Genomic DNA, 19023 nt, shown 5'->3' on the forward strand with positions numbered 1-19023 from the left:
AAGCAGGTTGCCAGGCCTTTTCTTCCACTGAGGAGCTGGGTGGGTTTGAACCACCAACCTTTGGGTTAACAGCTGATAGCAAACTGCTTGTAGAAGGTACTTAAACCATATAAATATGGGAGCCTCCACCAGACTGAGTTCAGTACAACTAGATGGTGCCTGGCTACCACCACCGATTGCTCTGACAGGGATCACAATAGCGGGTACTGGACAGAACTGGAGAAAAATATAGAACAAAATTCTAACTCAGAAGGACCAGACTTGCTAGCCTGACAGAGACTGGAGAAACCCTGAGAGTATGGACCCTGGACACCCTATCAACTCAGTAATGAAGTCACTCCTGAGGTTTATCCTTCAGCCAAAGATTGGACAGGCCCACAAAACAAAACAAGACTAAAGGTACACACCACCTCTGGGGCAAGGACTAGAAGGCAGGAGGGAACAGGAAAGCTGGTAATAGGGAACCTAAGGTTGCGAAGGGAGAGTGTTGACATGTCGTGGGGTTGTTAATCAGTGTCATAAAACAATATGTGTACTGTTTAATGAGAAACTACTTTGCTCTGTAAACCTTTATCTAAAGTACAATAAAAATAAATAAATATGGGTGTTAATAAAGTAATCTGGACCTGCTGGGGAAGCCAGTACAACTTGTCCAAGGCAAGATCATGGAAGCTCCATAGATACATCCAAACTCCCTGAGGGACTAAGTTATTGGGCTGCTGGCTGTGGGGACCGTGGTCTTGGGGAACATCTAGCTCAATTGGCATAACAGAATTTATAAAGAAAATGTTCTACGCCCTACTTAGGTGAGTAGCATCTGGGGTCTTAAAAGCTTGTGAGTGGCCGGCCATCTAAGGTACACCACTGGTCTTACCCCGTCTGGAACAAGGGAGGAGAATGAAGAAAACCAAAGGCATAAGGGAAAGGTAAGTCCAAAGAACTAATAGATCACTACTACAGCCTCCACCAGACTGATGACAGGGATCACAGTAGAGGGTCCTAGACACAGCTGGAGAAAAATGAAGAACAAAAATTATCACACACACACAAAAAGACTTACTGGTCTGACAGAAACTTGAGAAACCCGGAGAATATGGCCCCTGGACACTCTTGAGCTCAGTAAAGAAGTCACTCCTGAGGTGCACCCTTTAGCCAAAAATTACCCAGTGCCGTCAAGTTGATTCTGACTCAGTGACCCTGTAGGACAGAGTAGAACTGCACCGTAGAGTTCCCAAGGAGTGCCTGGTGGATTCAAACTGCAGACCTTTTGGTTAGCAGCCATAGCTCTTAACCACTATGCCACCACGGTTTCCAGCCAAAGATGTGTCAGGCCCATAAAACAAAACGAGACTAAATGGGCATACCAGCCCAGGGGCAACGATAGGAAGGCAGGAGGGGACAGGAAAGCGGACAAAGGGGAAGCCAAGGTCGAGAAGGGGAGAGTGTTGACATATGGGGTTGGCAACCAATGTCACAAAACAATAGTTGTATTAATTTTTTAATGAGAAACCAGTCTGTTTTGTAAACCTTCATCTAAAGTATACTTTAAAAAAATCATATATAAAGAAAATTAGCTCAGGCCATCGGTCGTGAGGAAGGGATGATTTTCAAGAAATGTCCACCAGACTGAGTCCAGTGCAACTAGATGTTGCCCAGCTACCACCACTGACTGCTCTGACAGGGATCACAATAGAGAGTTCCGGACAGGGCTGGAGAAAACTGTAGAACAAAATTCTAACTCACACGCAAACAAAAAGACCAGACTTACTGGTCTGACAGAGACTGGAGAAACCCTGAGATTATGGCCCCTGGATACCTTTTTAGGTCAGTAACGAAGTCACTCCTGAGGTTTACCCGTCAGCCAAAGATTAGACAGGCCCAGAAAACAAAAGGAGACTAAATGGACACACCAGCCCAGGGGCAAGGACGAGAAGGCAGGAGGGGACAGGAAAGCTGATAATGAGGAACTGAAGGTCAAGAAGGGGAGACAGCTGACATGTCGTGGGGTTGGCAACCAGGGTCACAAAACTATGTATTTTTTTTAATGATAAGCTAGTTTGCTCTGTAAACCTTCATCTAAAGTACAACAGAAAAGAAAAAAAAATCAGGACCCCATCTCTCAAAATCAAAGGGCTTGTTCTTATAATTTTTTCTTGTTAATTTTGCGTCACATTCTCCTTCCCTAGAAATGGTGCATACTGTTAACATGCTCAGCTGCTAACCAAAAAGTTGAAAATTTGAGTCAACCCAGAGATGCCTTCGAACAAAGTCCTGGGGATCTACTTCTGAAAACTAAGCCATTGAAAACCCTATGCAGCACAGTTCTATTCTGACACACATGGGGGTACTACTATGAGTCGGAACGGACTCAACAGCAGCTGGTGTTCTGGCTAAGAAGTCTTTCTAGCCTGAAGAGCACTGCTGTCCCTCTCCCCTGCAGCCCTAGGGGCTGGAGCACTTTTGGGATTAGTGGTGTATCTAGTGTTATGTCCTATAAATTCTGTCTTCCCATCAGACTAAAGCTGGCTTCTCAAGAGCAAGAACTATCAGACTGTGGAAAGACCATCGGGTGGGAGTTGAAAAAATCTTGTCAGGCTGAGTTTTTAAACTATTGTTCCTTTAGGTTTTTATTATTTGTCTGTGAGTCAATACTTTTATGTCACAGAAAGTAGATTGTGCGTTATTTCCAGCAGTTTTCAGCTATAATAAAGTCTTTGGCGGAAATCTGCTAGTATTGTCTTCAACAACCAGTTGCCGTTGAGCTGGTTCCAACTCATGGCAATCCTATGTGTAGAGAGTACAACTGCTCTAGAGGGTTTTCAAGGCTGTGACCTTTCAGAAACAGATGGCCAGGCCTTTCTTCCAAGGCACGTCTGGGTGGGTTGGAACCACCAACCTTTCAGTTAGTAGTTGGACCCTTAACCATTTGCACCACCCAGGAACTCCAGTATTCTGTTACTCCTTACCAAATCCTACCTTGTCTCATGACAAGCATGAGATCTAAGTTCTCACTTCCAACAGCCTAAGAAAGCAACAAATTGGGTCTCTACTCTGAAACTGGATTTTAAAGTAGCTGCTCAAGGGTATAATGAGAATGTCAGTCTGCTTCCTGAGATCACAAAATGCAAATCTCTCATCATCTCTTTAGTGCATTAAACCAGTTGGATACTTAACACATTTATCAACATATTTGCATGTCCTTCTCCCAGCACTTTGTCTGGGTGTTGTCTTGTAGCAACTGAAACAGCAGCACAAGACTTTGCTGCTGACTCCGGGCTTGTGGCATCCACTTCTATACTACAGGGTTGGGGATTTCTTAAATGCCCTGAACATTACATCCATGAACAAAACTTCTTATCGTGCATTTTGTCTAAACCAAATCTGACATTTTCATTGACCTGAAGCATCATGAGGGCAAAAGGGTAAAATGATCCTGATAAAAGTTAAGTCCGTGAGATAATTCTCCTGCTTAAAAAATACTGTGTCGTTACCAGGATTGATATGTGTTGGAATCAACTCAAGGGCAGTGGGTTTTAGTTACCAGGGGTGGACAGGAGGGAGGGGGAAAGGGGAACTCCCTGCTTAGGGGACACTGAGCTTCTGTGATGGGTGATGGGAATATTTGGAAATGGATAATGGTGATGGTTGAACAATGTGATGAACATAACCAATGTCACTGAATTGTACATGTGAAGAATGTTGAAAAGGCAAACAATTTGTTACATATATATTTACCACAATAAAAAAAAAAATGCTGTGGAAAGATGAAAAACGTCTATTTGTACTCAAGGAGCTGTGTATCAAGCCTGTGTTTTTAGGTTGTTGTTCTTTTTGCATGCCAGTAGTTTTGCCATCTTTGTTATTCAGTAGTTAGGAGCTGTTTTTGATAAATTTACTTGTTCCTCTGCTTTCAAGTGCCATCCAAGGGTTATGTGAACTTGCCATTGTGCCTGGCACATAGTGGATGCTCAATAAATATTTAATGAACAAATGAACCTCTTCTGTGTCTCATTTTTTCTCACCAACAAAAGCAGACAATAATACCTAGCAGCTGTCTAAAGAGATTGCTGGCAGAACGAAAGGAGCTTGCAGGAATCTCTGGGTTAACAATACTAGGCCTCGTTATCTCCCTGAGGTTAGGGCTGTTACTCCCCTGGGGAAGCCCACAGCAGTTTCCTTCTCCTCTCTGGGTTCTCCTGGGCTCAGGACAAGGCTCTGCCCACAGGGACCCCTGGACCCCAAAGTAGAAAGAGGATGTCCAGATCTTCTCCTTTCTGTTTTCTCCATCAACTAAACAGCTGGGGAAGGGATAGCTTAGGACTAGCTCTGGTGCCATGTGAACCTAGCCAGATTCAAGCAGACCAACCACCTTAGAGAGGCAGGAAGTAGAGATATGAGTGGAGAGCGATTGGAACAATAATGAAAGTTATCCAAACCAGGGACATTTGTGCAAATACTGGCCTTTAATACTGAGAAAGACCATGCAGAGTGACAGGATAGGACCAAACCTTCATAGGGTGGTACAGGGCCAGCCACTCACAAGACCCTAAAATCTGATTCAGAAACAGAATAAATCAATATATTTACATTTAGGTTTGCCCTGGAAACCCAGGGCAGTCTGGTCTGGAGCCATCTAGCCTTCCCTCCTCCCTCTCTTCCTACCTCCTTCTTACCTTCTTTCACTTCCTCATTCTTCCCTCCTTTCTCCCTGTTTTTCTTTCTCTCTCTAGTCTACCTCTTTTCCTTCTCTCCCCTTCCTTTTTTTCTTCTCCATTTTCTCCTCATTCTCCCTGCCATCTACCCATTTACCCCCCAAGCCCCATCAGCTGTTTCTCCCCTGCCCAGCCCCTCACCCCTGCCTCCCTCAGGTCCAGCCTCCGGGCTCAGGGTGGGGAGGCAGGCAGGGCCTCAGCCCAGGGAGCACTTGTTGGTGTTCTTCCTGTCACATGTTTTCAGGTCAGTGCTGGAGGGCTTGTTGCTGTTTCCCTGGAGGGAGAAGGGTACAGGGAGATCAGGGTGTAAATGGCTGGCCGTGGTAAGAGGCTATAAGCTGTTAGAAGGAGACCCACCCTCATGGGAAGTCTCAACATTGCTCCCCTCCTCAGTTTTTACCCCCCCCCCACACACATGTATATGGCGCAGCAGAAGCAACTCACCGATCTCCGGCCTCCGGACTTGAGCAAGATGTCCCGGGCGAGGGAACTGAAGGCCTAACAGGGTGAAAGAGGAGACTGGTCAGCACAGATTGGAGGCAAGAGAGCCCTATTCTCCAATACTCCATCTCTGCTGGGGCCTCACCTCATCCACATTCACGCTGGATTTGGCGCTTGTCTCGAAAAACCTGATTCCATGCTCCCGTGCCAACTGTGGGAAGGTGGGGTGAAGCCGGATAAAGGGCAGCAGCCCAGGCCGCTGCAACCGGAGCTTATCCTGGCCCTCCCACCCAGTTCTAGATCGTTGCCCAGCCTGGCCCCCACCTTATTGGCCTGCTCCTTCTGCACTTTCCTCTTGGCTTCCATGTCACACTTGTTCCCCAGCAAGAGGCGTTCCACTCCAGCCGAGGCATTCTGGGGGTAAAAGAGAAAGGTGAGTAAAAGCTGGGTCTTGCTCATCCTTAAGCCATCCCCTCCTCCAGGTTCTACCCAGTTCCCTTCCCAAAGCTCCCATCTCTGAAGGTGGGTTCTCACCTCTTTGATGCTCTTCATCCAGTTCTGAATGTTCTCGAAGGATTTCTCATCGGTGATGTCGTATACTAGGATAATACCCTGGGGGATGGTAGAGTTCAACATGGAGCGTTGGACCACATTGCCCTGTTTAGGCTTCCTGCTGCCTCTCCTTCCCTCTAAGTGCCCTGCAAATCCCATCCATAGATCTAAACACCAGACCATGTGGGGCCCTTTTCAACCCACATTGTGCCCCCCCCCCACTTTTCCCTGCCCCTCTGTACTCAAACCTACATTCTGTTGCCCCATGCCCTCATCCCTTATCCAGATTCTGTACCATGGCTCCACGGTAATAGGCGGTTGTTATCGTCTTGAATCGCTCTTGACCAGCAGTGTCCCTGAAGAGGCAGAAGTTTCCAAGGGTTAGAATAAACAGGAGGGCTCTACAAGAAGAGAATTCCCCCTAAGAATTTAGCTGTTCCAACAAAGTGGGGCTGAAAGCAATAGAATTGGGAAACAGTAAAAGGGAGAAAGGGGCAAAAGACAGTTGGGCTGATGTTGAGATATGGTAGAAGCGCAAGAAACAAGACCTCTCTTGTTTATTCATTGAGAGCTTACTCTCTGCCAAACACTGTGTATGTATCATTTTATTTAATCATCACTCTAACCTTGTGAGACATGTTTTATTTTCTCCATTTTACAAATGAGGGAACAGATTTGGAGAGGGTGAATAACTAAGGAAGGCCATAGGGTAGGTAAGTAACAGAACCAGGATTTGAAGCCCAGTCTACTCTTACTTTTCATATTATTATGCCTCCATTAAGCCTCTTGCCACTTCAAGGTCTCCAGCTTCCTTCTGACAGTCAGGTCAACTTTCTATACTTGGTTTTCTGGACGCTCCATAATTTAGGGAGAGAACTGAACTTGGAGTTAAGTCTTAATCCTACTACTTGCCACTCCACTCCTCAGAGCCTATTTCTACATCATAGCTCAACAGACATGTGTTGTCAAATTCAGAGAAGGTTCTGGAGCTGGAGGAGGCAACAGAGTTACAAAAAAGCTGAAAATAGTTGGGAGGGCAGGAAGAGAACCAGAAGGACAGCTGAGTGAAGATGAGAGATACAAATGGATTAGGAGATGTGATGGAAACAGCCACGGGGAAAGGGAAAGAAATTAGGCAAAATAGGAGAGGGTTGTAGAAGGTAAGTGGGAAGTCTGATTAGGAGTCCTGGGGAATTCACTCACCAGACTTGCAGTTTGATCTTCTTCCCCTCTATGTCTACAGTTCGGATCTTGAAGTCAATTCCTGGGGGTGGAGAAGGGTGCGCACTGAAGCTGGGACATGTATGTGTGTGCATGTAAAACCGTGGTGGGAGGGACAGGAATTGAGCAGTGGCAGGTCCCGAATTTCTGCAGAGGAGACACTTAGGGAACAATCTTGTTGGAAGTGTGGAACTAGGAGAATTTTCGTGAAGCTGTATTTGCATAGCAGGCATGCTATTTTTATACAGATTTTACGGATTTTGTGGGGGCGGGGGGGGTGGGGGGAGGTGAAGGTGAAAATTCCACAGGGAGACCTAAGGCCCTTAAGCCACTTCTGGGGTCCACTCAGCCACCTGACAAAACTCTCAATCCAGTCTGTCTCCCCCAAAATATTACTTTCAGGTTCCTCTTCCCTTCTGTTTTCTTAGAACGCTCTCTCTACCCTCTGTACTCTACCCACCCTCCTGGACCTATGGGGTAAACTGAGGAGAAAGATAAGCTGATGCTAGTCTATGTGAATAAACTAAGGGTCAGGCTGGGAACCAAGAAAAGTCTGAGGCTGAATGGGATTCCTCTTGAGACTGAATTAGGAAAGAGGGCATTTTTTCTTTCCCCTTTCTAACCATAATTGTCTGGAGCCTGTCCCTGTCTTATTTCCCAGGCCAGAGGAGATGAAGGATGGGAAGGGAGGAGGGGAAACAGTGTCCTTCTTAGTGGAAACTTGGGCTCCTCCCCCAAGCCTGTTGGGGCCCCAGGGAGAGGCTGAGTCACCAGGCTGAGTCAGAGACCCCAAAAGTCCCTTCACTCCTGACCTCCTCATCAGGCTGACTGCATATTCATGATCAGAACCTAGGGGACACCCTCTGGCACACCCAGCCTCTCTGCTCCACCCTCCCCAAGCCGCTATTGAGGGGCAGGAGACTGGGAAATGGATAGTAAGATGGGGGTGCAATCAGAGTTTGAAGCTCAGTGGGACAGAAAGGCGATTACAGCAGAATTGGGAGACAGCTGTGGAGAAAGAGGGGACACAGGAAATGTGGAGAGTGGATGAAAAAAGCTCTAGGTGGGGTAAGAAGAGCTGAGGGGAAAATAGAAAAGTGTTCATATAGATTTGAGACTAAGGAGATGGTATCAAGAAAATGAGGGGCTGGCAACAAGAGTCACCTGGAGGCCTCAGAGAGGTTAGAGATTTGGGTACCATCCCAGAGACGTGGTTTGGGGGATGGGTTTGGGACAGGAGTTGAGGGACTGGAGTTTAGGAGCTTCATTCTAGGACCACTAGTAATCCAGGAGCCTGAGGGTGAGGGCACGGGGGAGTCGGGGTCTGGGATACGGCCAGTGGGCTCACCGATGGTGGAGATGTAAGTGTTGTTGAAGTTGTCCTCTGCAAAGCGAATGATCAGACAAGTCTTGCCCACCCCCGAGTCTCCGATCAGCAGCAACTTGAAGAGGTGGTCGTAGGCTTTGGCCATGGCGGACACTGGGGGGGTGTGGGGCTGGGGGTGGGGAAATGCCGGGCACCGGTAGGCGGGATTGGAGGGTTGGCAAACAGATGGGCCCCAGAGCCCAGGCCAGGAAGAAGTTTTCCTCCCTCTCCGCCCAGGCTCCGGGAAAGAGAGAGGCGGCACTCTCCGGGCCCCACCTCCTGCCCGCCCATCCCTTTAGGCGGCCAAGGAGGCCCGCCCAGCCTCCCGGCTTTTCTTTCCCAGCCGAAACTGGCCTGTCTTCCTCGCCATTTCCTGCAACCTTTTGCTAACCACTGTCTCCCTCTTTCGCCTTCACTCACTCTTCCATTCTGGTCCCCCTCTTTCGCCTTCACTCACTCTTCCATTCTGAAGCCAGAGAGGCTGGGCTGTAGGGAAGTAGAGGTTTAACCAGGACAGTCGGGGAAAGAGGAATCTTAGAGGAATCAAATGAAGGAACTAAATGAGGAAAAAGGAAGGGGTGGCACTGGGAATTGACAAAATGCTGGGACTAATTTTTGGAGGAGCTGTTCAAGGAAGATAGAAACCTCCTGGGACTGAGCAAAAGGGCAGTTCTAGAATTCTGGTGTTAGTGCTCCAAGCCCCTGAGTCTGAATCCCAATTCTCTTTGCAAGAAGAGTAGGAAGTTATTTGTTGAATCAGTCTACCCCCTGGTGGAACCGAGTGAAAATTAAAATTAAGTATAATCCAGAGTAGGAATCAACTCAAGGGCAACTGGTTGTTTTTTTTTTTTAGATACAGACCACCACACCCTGCCCCCCTCCCGCCCCCACCAAAAAAAAAAAAAAAAAATTCCCTTGACACATTTGGGGGCTTCATTTGGAACAGTTTTCCTCTTGGGACTGTTTGTGTGATTTCTCTGAACAGCCAGCTCGGGAAGACAAAGATTGGGACTGAAAAGGTTTGATCTCATGGGCCCTTTAACACAGCCCAGACCTGAGGCTGCACGCCTAACACCCCACTTACTAGGCTGTGTGCGTGTAGCCTTGGCTACCTACCAGGAAGCTAAAGTGTGGACAGCATGGCTATCAAGAAAGAAGTTTGTTTTTTTTAAATAATTTCTATTGGTTTTATTCTTTTTTTTAATTGTGTTTTAGGTGAATGTTTACAGCTCAAGTCAATCTTTCATACAAAAATTTATACACATTGTTATGCAACACTAGTTGCAATCCCTACAATGTGACAGCACAATCCCTCTTTCCACCCCTGGTTTCTTGTGTCCATTCAATCAGTTCCTGTCCCTTCCAGCCTTCTCGTCCTGCCTCGGGCAGGAGCCACCCATTTGGTCTTCTGTATCTGATTGAACTAAGAAGCACACTCTTCACGAGTATTATTTTTTTTATTTTATAATCCAGTCTAATCTTTGAAGAGTGGGCTTCAGGAATGGTTTTAGTTCTGGGTTAACAGAGTGTCCAGGGGCCATAGTTTCAGGGGTTCCTCCAGTCTCAGTCAGATCATCAAGCCTGGTCTTTTTATGTGAATTTGAGCTCTGCTCTGCACTTTTTTCCCTGCTCCCTCTAGGACTCTCTGTTGTGTTCCCTGTTAGGGTACTCACTGGTGGTAGCTGGGCATCATCTAGTTCTTCTGGTCTCATGCTGATGGAGTCTCTGGTTCATGTGGACCTTTTGTCTCTTGGGGTAGTATTTCCTTGTGTCTTTGGTGTTCTTCATTCACCTTTGTTCCAAGTGGGTTGAGACCAACTGACGCATCTTGGATGGCTGCTTGAAAGCTTTTAAGACCCCAGACGCCACACACCAAAGTGGGATGCAGAACATTTTCTTAATAGACTTTGTTATGCCAATTGACCTAGATATCCCCTGAAACTACGGTCCCCAGGCCCCAGCCCCAGCTACGCTGTCCCTTAAAGTGTTTGCTTTGGGAAACAAGTTTATCTTTGCCTTTGGCAAAAATTACTCAAAATATCTGCTTTTCTAATAATAGGTCAGTAGACTCATCCTTGTATAAAGATAATATACTGGTTGTGAGGAGAAAGCATCTTTTGTCACTTATCCTTGTCACCTTCTGTATCCCTATTAGTCCCTTCTCAAACACAACTATCCAATACACTTTTGTCCATGTGTTCACGTTCCATTACATCTTCAAGCTGTATCACAAACCTTAAATCTTCCCTATTTCTTTTCACTGACCAAGCTGTCTCTCATGTATCTTTTAAATTACTCTTCATTCTGGCAAAAAGCCATCAGTTTTTTTCTTTTTATCTTATTTTGCCTGGATCTGGACATTTCATCCTCAGCAATGTAATATTCCTGCTAAGCTCCCCAAACTGGACTTATGCTAGTTTGTACCTGCTTTCACTGGGATCTCATCTCACAGTACTCTCTCCTTAGTGCTCAGGGCTTTGGCCTGTCTTTTTTCCCCTCAAATATGTCAGACTCATTCTGGCTTTAGGGTCTTGCACTCCAGAGCCTTTTCTCACCCTGGAATGCTCTTCCCCCCAGATTATTGCATGGCTGGCCCCTTGTCTTTCAGATTTCAGCTTAAAAGTCACTTCCTCAGAGGTTTTTCTGGCCCACCAGTAGTGTACTGGTGCCAGCTGTTATTGGTTCATGAGAACAGATTATACACATCTCTTCCCAACTGTGTTTAATGAGGGCATGTTGGTAGTTTGAAACTGGCTGTGGTGGGAATATTTACACCATGGAAAACACTACAAGTCAAGGCTTTCCTAGAGTGAGCCGGTTGTTACACATTTTCCAGAACACACCCTGACTAGAATGGACTGACCTTGCCCCACCCCTTTCCTTTGGAATTGACCAGGCCTCCAAATGTCACCTGGGTAAACTTCATTCCTCCTTTATGACAATTGGACGTCCTAAACCTTTGGTGACCATTATAGAAGATGATGCTTCAGTTTTATCTTTCCTCTCTTCTCGTTTCCTGCCAAGGGAATCTGTACTGCCAAGATTAGAAGTCTTAGAAGGCAGTGCTGGTGAGAAAGTAGGCGGAGGGGAGGAAGAACGTGGGATTGTAAATTGGCACAACTCTTTTTGGAAGATTGGAAGACAATTTGGTAGCACTTCTCAATGTACATACTCTCCGATCCAACAATTCCACTTTTAGGAATTTACCTACAAATACAGTCACAAGTAAAAAGAATATATATACCCAAAAAAAACCCAAACCCATTGCTATCAAGTTGATCCCGACTCATAGTGACCCTATAGGACAGAGTAGAACTGCCCCATAGAGTTTCCAAGGAGCGCCTGGTGGATTCGAACTGCCGAACTTTTGGTTAGCAGCCGTAGCACTCAGCTGCTACGCCACCAGGGTTTCCATACATATATATATATATATGTATAAAATATATACATATAAAACCCATTTCTGTCTTGTTGATTCCAACTCATAGTAACCCCACAGGAAAGAGAACTGCTCCATAGGGTTTCCAAGGAGAAGCTAGTGGATTTGAACTGCTGACCTTCTGGTTAGCAGCCAAGCTCTTAACCAGTGGGCCACAGGGCTCCGCATGTGTGTGTGTGTGTGTATCTGTGTGTGTATATATATATATATATATATACACATATATACGTATACGTATATACATGTATATGTGTGTATACATATATATGTATAAAACCCATTGCCATTGAGTCGATTCTGACTCCTAGCGATACATGCATTTATATGTGGAAACCCTGGTGGCGTAGTGGTTAGGTGCTAGGACTGCTAATCAAGAGGTTGGCAGTTCTACTCTATCAGGCAGTTCTACTCTGTCCTATAGGGTCTCTATGAGTTGGAATCAACTCCACGGCAGTGGGTTTGGTTTTTTTAATTTATATATTATACGTATATATGCATATAATATATATTTGTATTTATTTATTTACATATATATTGACTGGATGGCAACAGGCTTTTTATATTATCTATCTCCTTATGCTATTTATGTAAAGTTGTATATAGCTGCATAGATATATATTCTTTTAAACATGGACAATTTATCTAATATCTCTGGCCATCGATGTCCTAATCTGTAAAATGTGGATAATAAGAGTATCAACCTCATAGTATTGTGAACATCAGTTAACCTATGCAAAGCAGTTATATCAATACACATAGTAAACAAGTACGTAAGTGAATTATTATTATTCAGATGGAAAGGATCGGATGGTTAACCCTAGGAATAGGTTGGAGTTGGGGAGATACAGGGCAGTCTTTCATTTTTTATATTTACACTTCTGAATATATATATACATTGTTAAAAATGGATAAAAAATTCAGATGGAAAGGATCGGATGGTTAACCCTAGGAATAGGTTGGAGTTGGGGAGATACAGGGCAGTCTTCCATTTTTTATATTTACACTTCTGAATATATATATCCATTGTTAAAAATGGATAAAGCAACTGAAAAAAAGTAATTTAAAGTTTGGGATAGATCTCGTCTCGCCGATGTTTTCCTCAGAAGTTCCTATTTACCAGGTTCCGACTGTCAAAGTGTAGCACGAAATTTAAAAAGTGTCAATTTATTCCTTGATAGTGGAGATCATACAGTGCTGACCTCAAGATCGAAATCAAACCCTCTCAACATGGCGACAGATCTGTGTCGTAACTCTCATTTAAGACCTTCTTAAGATGGCAGCCGCCTTCTCGCCCCAGCACAGACTGACTCACAGAGAAGGACCTTCACAACATGGCGATAAAAGAGGTAGGCGTCACTTCCTGCCAGATGCCCACTATAAGGAGCAGGATTTCCGCTTTCGCTCCTTTCCGGCGGTGACGACCTGCCCCTGCCAACATGCCTGTGAGTTGCCTGGTCCAGCTTTCTGCGCAGATCTCGCTCTTCTGTCCCCACGCCCCCTTACGCTGATTTTGGAACGCAGAGGGTCCACAGTTACCCTCCGCACTTCTTAGGACGTTAACTACGGGGATCGCAGAGGCCCACTTGGCCACCTGCATAGACGGGAGCGGCCAAACATAAGATGGCGGCCCAGCTGCGCAAACATCAGGGGCGGCCAGGGGCAAGCTCTCCCCGGTGTGTGGCAGTGGGGACTGTTTTCGATCATCCCGTTTTCGCAGTTGGTTTCTAACTTCTTGCATTTGTGCCCTTTTTAGCTCGCAAAGGATCTCCTTCATCCCTCTCCGGAAGAGGAGAAGAGGAAACACAAAAAAAAGCGGTTGGTGCAGAGCCCTAACTCCTACTTCATGGATGTGAAATGCCCAGGTGAGGAGATAACCTGGCAGAAGTGGGGAAAGGACTGGACCTCAACAACTGGAAAGAGTTGTAGCGTGAGCTTGCATTTTCCTTGAAGCAGTTTAGCAATTTGTTGCTTAGTGAAATTCAGATAATACTGTCCTTGCTTTTCATAAAACTAATGAATGAGAGAGTAGTAAATTTTGCAGTTTAGGGGAGCCTCTTTTGTTCCAGAGTGATCCCTTATCGAACGTCCATATGCAAACCCTAGATGTCCTTGCTTTGGGAAACGCTGTAAAGAGGATGAGTTGGGTTTCGGCGGTGGTTTATGTACTTGTATCTGGAGGCAAGGGAGTGAATATTGAACCGTTACTGACACTCCCTCATCCCTCGTGGAGGATTCTCTTATTTTTTCTTGGAATAATTGTTGGTTCTGATCCTCTACCCTTTCAGGCTGTGGAATGGACAGCAAATCCATGGGCGGGGTCAGGTAGTCCACATTGCTTCTGTGATGGTTTTAGTGCATCCTTAGAGCCAGGTAATCAAAGGCTTAGAACAGGATAGTGAATTTTGAATTTGCTTAATAACATGCATATCTCAACAGCTAATTCATGGAAGCATACCTTGAAGTGAAGAAAGGTGTGGGGATAATACTGGAGAAAATGTCTGTTAAGTCCTTTATTTTGATTTATTTATTTGTAGGATGCTACAAAATCACCACGGTATTTAGCCATGCACAAACAGTAGTTTTGTGTGTTGGCTGCTCCACTGTCCTCTGCCAGCCTACAGGAGGAAAAGCAAGGCTTACAGAAGGTAAATGGTTTAACTAATTAATGTTGTGGTGTTGGCCTCTGAATCTTACACATAACGAGAGGAACCATTTATAGTTTTAAGTTCTCAAAATGTCTCAAAAAGAGGGTTGGATTTGATCTTTTCCTTCCCCAAAATGAGTATTATTAGAAACCTTATTATAATCTGAAAGCATTACTCTCCAAAACTAAGCTGGATGGGTGATAAAAGGGGCTTCATGTGAGAGTCCTTAAATGACTGCATAATAGCTGAAGGAGTGAAGAAAAATAAAAAATGTAGTTTTCCTGTGGATATTTCATCACAGGGAAGGCATCTTGTTCTGTGGGGTAGACAGGGTAGGTAGGCTGATGTCAGTTAACCTCTGAACCTTTCCCTCCAGGATGCTCCTTCAGACGGAAGCAGCACTAAAAGCGCCCTGAATCAAGATGAGTGGGAAACCATCCCAATAAACACATTTTGGATACATCCTGTGTATTGTCTTGTTTTACTGCCTCAGGTATTCAGGGGCAATGAGAAGAGTGGAATACTAGAGTCATTTGGGGCAAGTAAGTGGCCAGGTACTTAAAAGTCCGTTTGGGCGTTTTTATCTGCCTGGATTTCATTGGGTAAATCTTTCAAGCTTGATAACTACACTGAGATACTACTGTAAAACCTGTGAAAGGTGGAAACGTCAGAGAAGGAAAATGCAAATGTTTTCCACTAAAATGAAAGAAAAGTAGCAAGAATGTACCCTGTCAAAGGCAGAAAACTTGCGCTAGACCCAGAAAACGGGGCACTTTTGGGTTTATACTATATACTAAACTGGAAACCGCCTAGTGGTTAAGTGCTACAGCTGCTAACGAAAAGGTCTGCAGTTCAAATCCACCAGGTGCTCCTTGGAAGCTCTGGGGCAGTTCTGCTCTGTCCTATATGGTGGCTGAGTCAGAACTGACTCAGTGGCAACAGGTTATGGGTTATATATTAAACCAGGGCACTATATAAATAAGATTTTTACTTTAACTGTTGTTTTCGTAGGATTAAGAACTGACAGTTGATCTTTAAACAATCCAGCATACCACTTTAATAAAAAAAGCTTACAATCTTTTATTTGCAGTTCTCAGAAGCCTTGTTTGTAGGCCTGTGAGTGTGGGGGATGCCGCTGGGTTTCTTGTCTAGGGCTAAAAGTCTCCATTCTGCTACAGTTAAGGTGACATCCAGTGGTACATTTAGTGTCTTATACTCCATAGCCAATGTTGTAGCCGACTCTGGCCCGGTGAGGGTTGTGGACTCACGAAGGAAGGGGGAGAATGTGCAGAGCTGTAAGAACCTAGAAATAAATGCAGAAGGGGGAGATGACGCAGGCTCTAGTGAATAAAACGTATGTATGAGCTTTTCAAAGATATGGATGTCAGTTCTTTACCTGGCTGTGGTGATCCTAGAGTTGGTACATAAACCACTGGAACTGTCTGTATCTTGTTTAGGAAGGCATTGTATGCTGGGAAAAGGACAAAGGGAGATGTCACCAAAAAAGGCATGTCTTGATTTCAGTTGTAGGGGAGGGGCAAAGTCAGAGAGTGTGGGGATCTCTGGGGCAAGAAAGAGAAATGAGACTTGGGTTCTAATTCTCGTGACTGAAATACAGAATTTCAGTAGCTTGTATATAAGATAAAACTTGGCAAGTCATTTTAAATATTACTAAATAACGGTAAAACACTGTTAAAGTAAATTTTTGTTTTAGCTCGATGATCTTAGAGGTATTTCAACTTCTGGCTGAAAGATGGGGAAAAACGCAGGTTTGGATGACAGTTGTGGTGTGTTGTGTCAGTTGAATTGTCTCTTCTATGAGTTGAAGCAAAACTAGCCACTACCATCCAGGCTTTAGTAGTGGTTCCCACTTCTGAGTGATGTTTCATAGTTTACCACATCAGTTTATTGCTCCTTGGCAGCAGTTGAGTACGACCTTTTTATCTACTGGGTGACCAGGACTAGGGAAGCTAAAAGTTTCAACTGCTTGTGGCAATTTAGATATGGTAAAGAAATAATTTCTGTACTCATTTGGTTTGTGGAATAAAATGCCGTTTCTGTCAAAGTCCACTGTGCTGAGTATAAGGATTCCTTACCCAGAAAGATGAAAGCTGTTGATGCTAACACCGCAAAGAGGGTAAAGAAGAGGATCTGGTAAGAACCAATAATCTGCTGGAGGACACCTGAATCTTTACAATGATCTATACGTTGGCCAGAACAAAACAGGATAATAGTTATTCAATAAATACATCCAGGACAGATGCCGCATTTAAGAAAGAGTATCTAGCAGAAGCCCTCTTATGAAATTGTTGTGCTTCCCATGAGAGAAAAGTGGCCTTCTAGTGTGAACAGTACTTTGCTCCTCTAAACCTTCTGGTTTCTTAAATCCTCTGACACCTTGAAATATCTGTTTCCTGTGGACTTTAACCCCAAGTGACATGCTTCCTTTCACCAAACGTGACATACTACTGATCAGACATCCTCCTAATTTTTAGATCACTGATGACCTTAAGTCCAGGGCCCTTTTTATTCAGGATGTCACTTCTAGAAAGGTCCCTGGGTGGTACAAACGGGTTGCATTTCTAACCTAAAGGTTGGCGTTTGAGCCCACCTGGCTATGCTGCGGAAGAGAGGCCTGGCAATCTGCTTCTGTAAAGATTACAGCCAAGAAAACTCAGTGGAATAGTTCTACTTGGTAACACATGGAGCTACCATGAGTTGGAATCTCAACAGGTTTGGTTATTTCTAGGGAGCTTTCTGATTTGTGTCTAACTTGTCTTCAACAAACTTTACACTTTTTTTTTTTTTTTTGGAAGCATGCTTGGCATCTGCATTTGGTTATTTCAAACTCCTCATCAGTGTCTAGATATGTACTCCTCCCACTCATGTTCCTTGCATATCCCCCACCTTCCAGGCCAATATAAGTTGGTCCTCACTCCTAGTTCCTGTTTAATATATTTAGACCCTCTACCTCTGGACTCTGCTTACCTCTCACCGTAATCTTTCTCATTTTTAACACTGTTTGCAAAATGTATCACTCTGAAGAATGACTTATAGGTTGCTTGAAGTATGTACACTAAGACAAAATTCTCTACACTAATTCCTGATCAGGTCCTGCTGTGTAAAGCCTTTGGCTTTCCAGTGCTCATAGGATCAGAGCCCAAGTAAAATTTATAAGGCATATTAACTTTTCCAGCGTTATCTCCTGTTCCGGCTAAAGGGAACTAATCCTCTATCTCTCCAAGTTATTTAAAAGCAGGAGCTTTGGTATATACCAATAGGCATTCATGTGCTTGTGTGAATGAACCGAAGGTTGGGCTGGATATTTACATCTAATAACGTTAGAAACACTTTTCTCGCCCCTTCCTAGTCCCCCAAAAGTACAGTTTATTTTTGGTGGGCAACTTTGACAGTCTCGTGAAGCCTGTGGTTCCTATCTCAGAAGCAAAAATGTAAATAAAAAGCCCAGTGCCATCGAGTCGATTCTGACTCAGTGACACTATTACATTTTTTTTTTTTATGTAATAGGAATACAAAATTTTAATACATAAGAAATATATAGGAATACAAAATGAAACCAATCATATCAAAGTACAGGTAACCAAAATATAAAAAACCTGGTTTGTGACAGTGACATTGAAGTAGTTACCAAGATATTAAAAAGCCTAATTTGTGATAGTTAAGTATGTTGCTTCTTGTTAAGTAACAAGATCTATAATTTTGGAGTACTGGCAGCCCCCGGATTACGAGGGAGTTCATTCCTAAATAAGTGGGAACTTGTACGTAAGTCAAAACAGGTACGGTTAGTATCTAACATCAGTCAAATGTTTGTCTTAATATATAGCATATAGTATACCTTCCTTTGCATAAAAACACTGAACACTTCCAGGTATACTACAACATCTTTAACATAATACAGTAATCTTTTGATGTGCGTTTTTATTATGACCCGTTGTATGTATCTCGAATATTTAATAGGCTTTATGGGGGTTGGTTCGTAACTATGCGTTGCAGGTAATTCGGATGTTTGTAATCTGGGGACTGTAATGAGAAATATTTTTGAGATCTGACAATATCTAGTTTCTGTTGGTGACAAAGTACACAGAGCTATGCATACCACTGTGATTTGTTGCGTACATAATCAGTGGAAATACTAACTTTCAGTTAGAGGCTAATTGAAAATAAAAAGGGAAAAACATCTGCCTCCCAGAGATACGCAAATTAAGACAAAATGCTTATAAATGTGGTTAGGATATTGACTGGTACGTAGCAGATGCTCACAAAAACAAAAGCCTTCCTCCTACTCAGATGTACTAAATTTCAACCTAATTCACTCCCAATAATCAAGAAGAACGGTGTTTTCCTTGAGTGGTGGGGAAGGGAAATGGCAAATACGATATAAAGAGGATGGTTCTCCAGCATCTGTAACACCTGTTTTCATATTTGTGTTCTCATCCCACTCCAACTTGGCATCATTTTTAAACTCGTAATGTCTGGAGTCAGGATTTTGGAAGCTAAGTGTTGGTCCTAAGGTTATCAACATATGTCCATTGCCTGATGAAAAAATTTCTCTGCTGAGACTCTGAAGAAAACAAAATATTTATCAAGAGGTGTTAAAATATGGTAAATTGTACGCTTACGAAGGCC

At 44.1% G+C, this 19023-nt stretch overlaps 3 protein-coding genes across 3 annotated transcripts in view; 1 reads left to right on the forward strand and 2 right to left on the reverse strand.

Moving 5' to 3' along the window:
- Window positions 1–3980: 3980 nt before the first annotated feature.
- On the reverse strand, window positions 3981–8548 carry RAB13 (RAB13, member RAS oncogene family). The gene is made up of 8 exons (XM_049880586.1): window positions 8275–8548; window positions 6909–6969; window positions 6001–6061; window positions 5688–5765; window positions 5478–5567; window positions 5299–5364; window positions 5157–5210; window positions 3981–4986 (listed from the first exon to the last, which is right to left on the reverse strand). Exons 1-8 carry the CDS (start codon window positions 8396–8398, stop codon window positions 4909–4911), a joined length of 612 nt encoding a protein of 203 aa, XP_049736543.1. The 5' UTR covers window positions 8399–8548; the 3' UTR covers window positions 3981–4908.
- A 4560-nt stretch (window positions 8549–13108) lies between these two features.
- On the forward strand, window positions 13109–14838 carry RPS27 (ribosomal protein S27). Its single transcript, XM_049880604.1, has 4 exons — window positions 13109–13173; window positions 13485–13593; window positions 14266–14376; window positions 14753–14838. The coding sequence occupies exons 1-4, from the start codon at window positions 13168–13170 to the stop codon at window positions 14779–14781; spliced, it is 255 nt and encodes an 84-aa protein (XP_049736561.1). The 5' UTR covers window positions 13109–13167; the 3' UTR covers window positions 14782–14838.
- Window positions 14839–15416: 578 nt separating this feature from the next.
- The window catches only part of NUP210L (nucleoporin 210 like), a 145105-nt gene continuing 141498 nt past the window's right edge, over window positions 15417–19023 (reverse strand). Inside the window, exons 37-39 of the mRNA XM_049880588.1 lie at window positions 16473–16577; window positions 15773–15847; window positions 15417–15679 (exon numbers count right to left, since the gene is read on the reverse strand). Of these exons, the coding sequence (XP_049736545.1) occupies window positions 15579–15679; window positions 15773–15847; window positions 16473–16577 (281 nt within the window). The 3' untranslated portion in view covers window positions 15417–15578. The remainder of the gene's footprint in view (window positions 15680–15772; window positions 15848–16472; window positions 16578–19023) is intronic.

The sequence above is a fragment of the Elephas maximus genome, chromosome 3, assembly GCF_024166365.1.
Source record: "Elephas maximus indicus isolate mEleMax1 chromosome 3, mEleMax1 primary haplotype, whole genome shotgun sequence".
Taxonomy (NCBI): Eukaryota; Metazoa; Chordata; class Mammalia; order Proboscidea; family Elephantidae; genus Elephas; species Elephas maximus.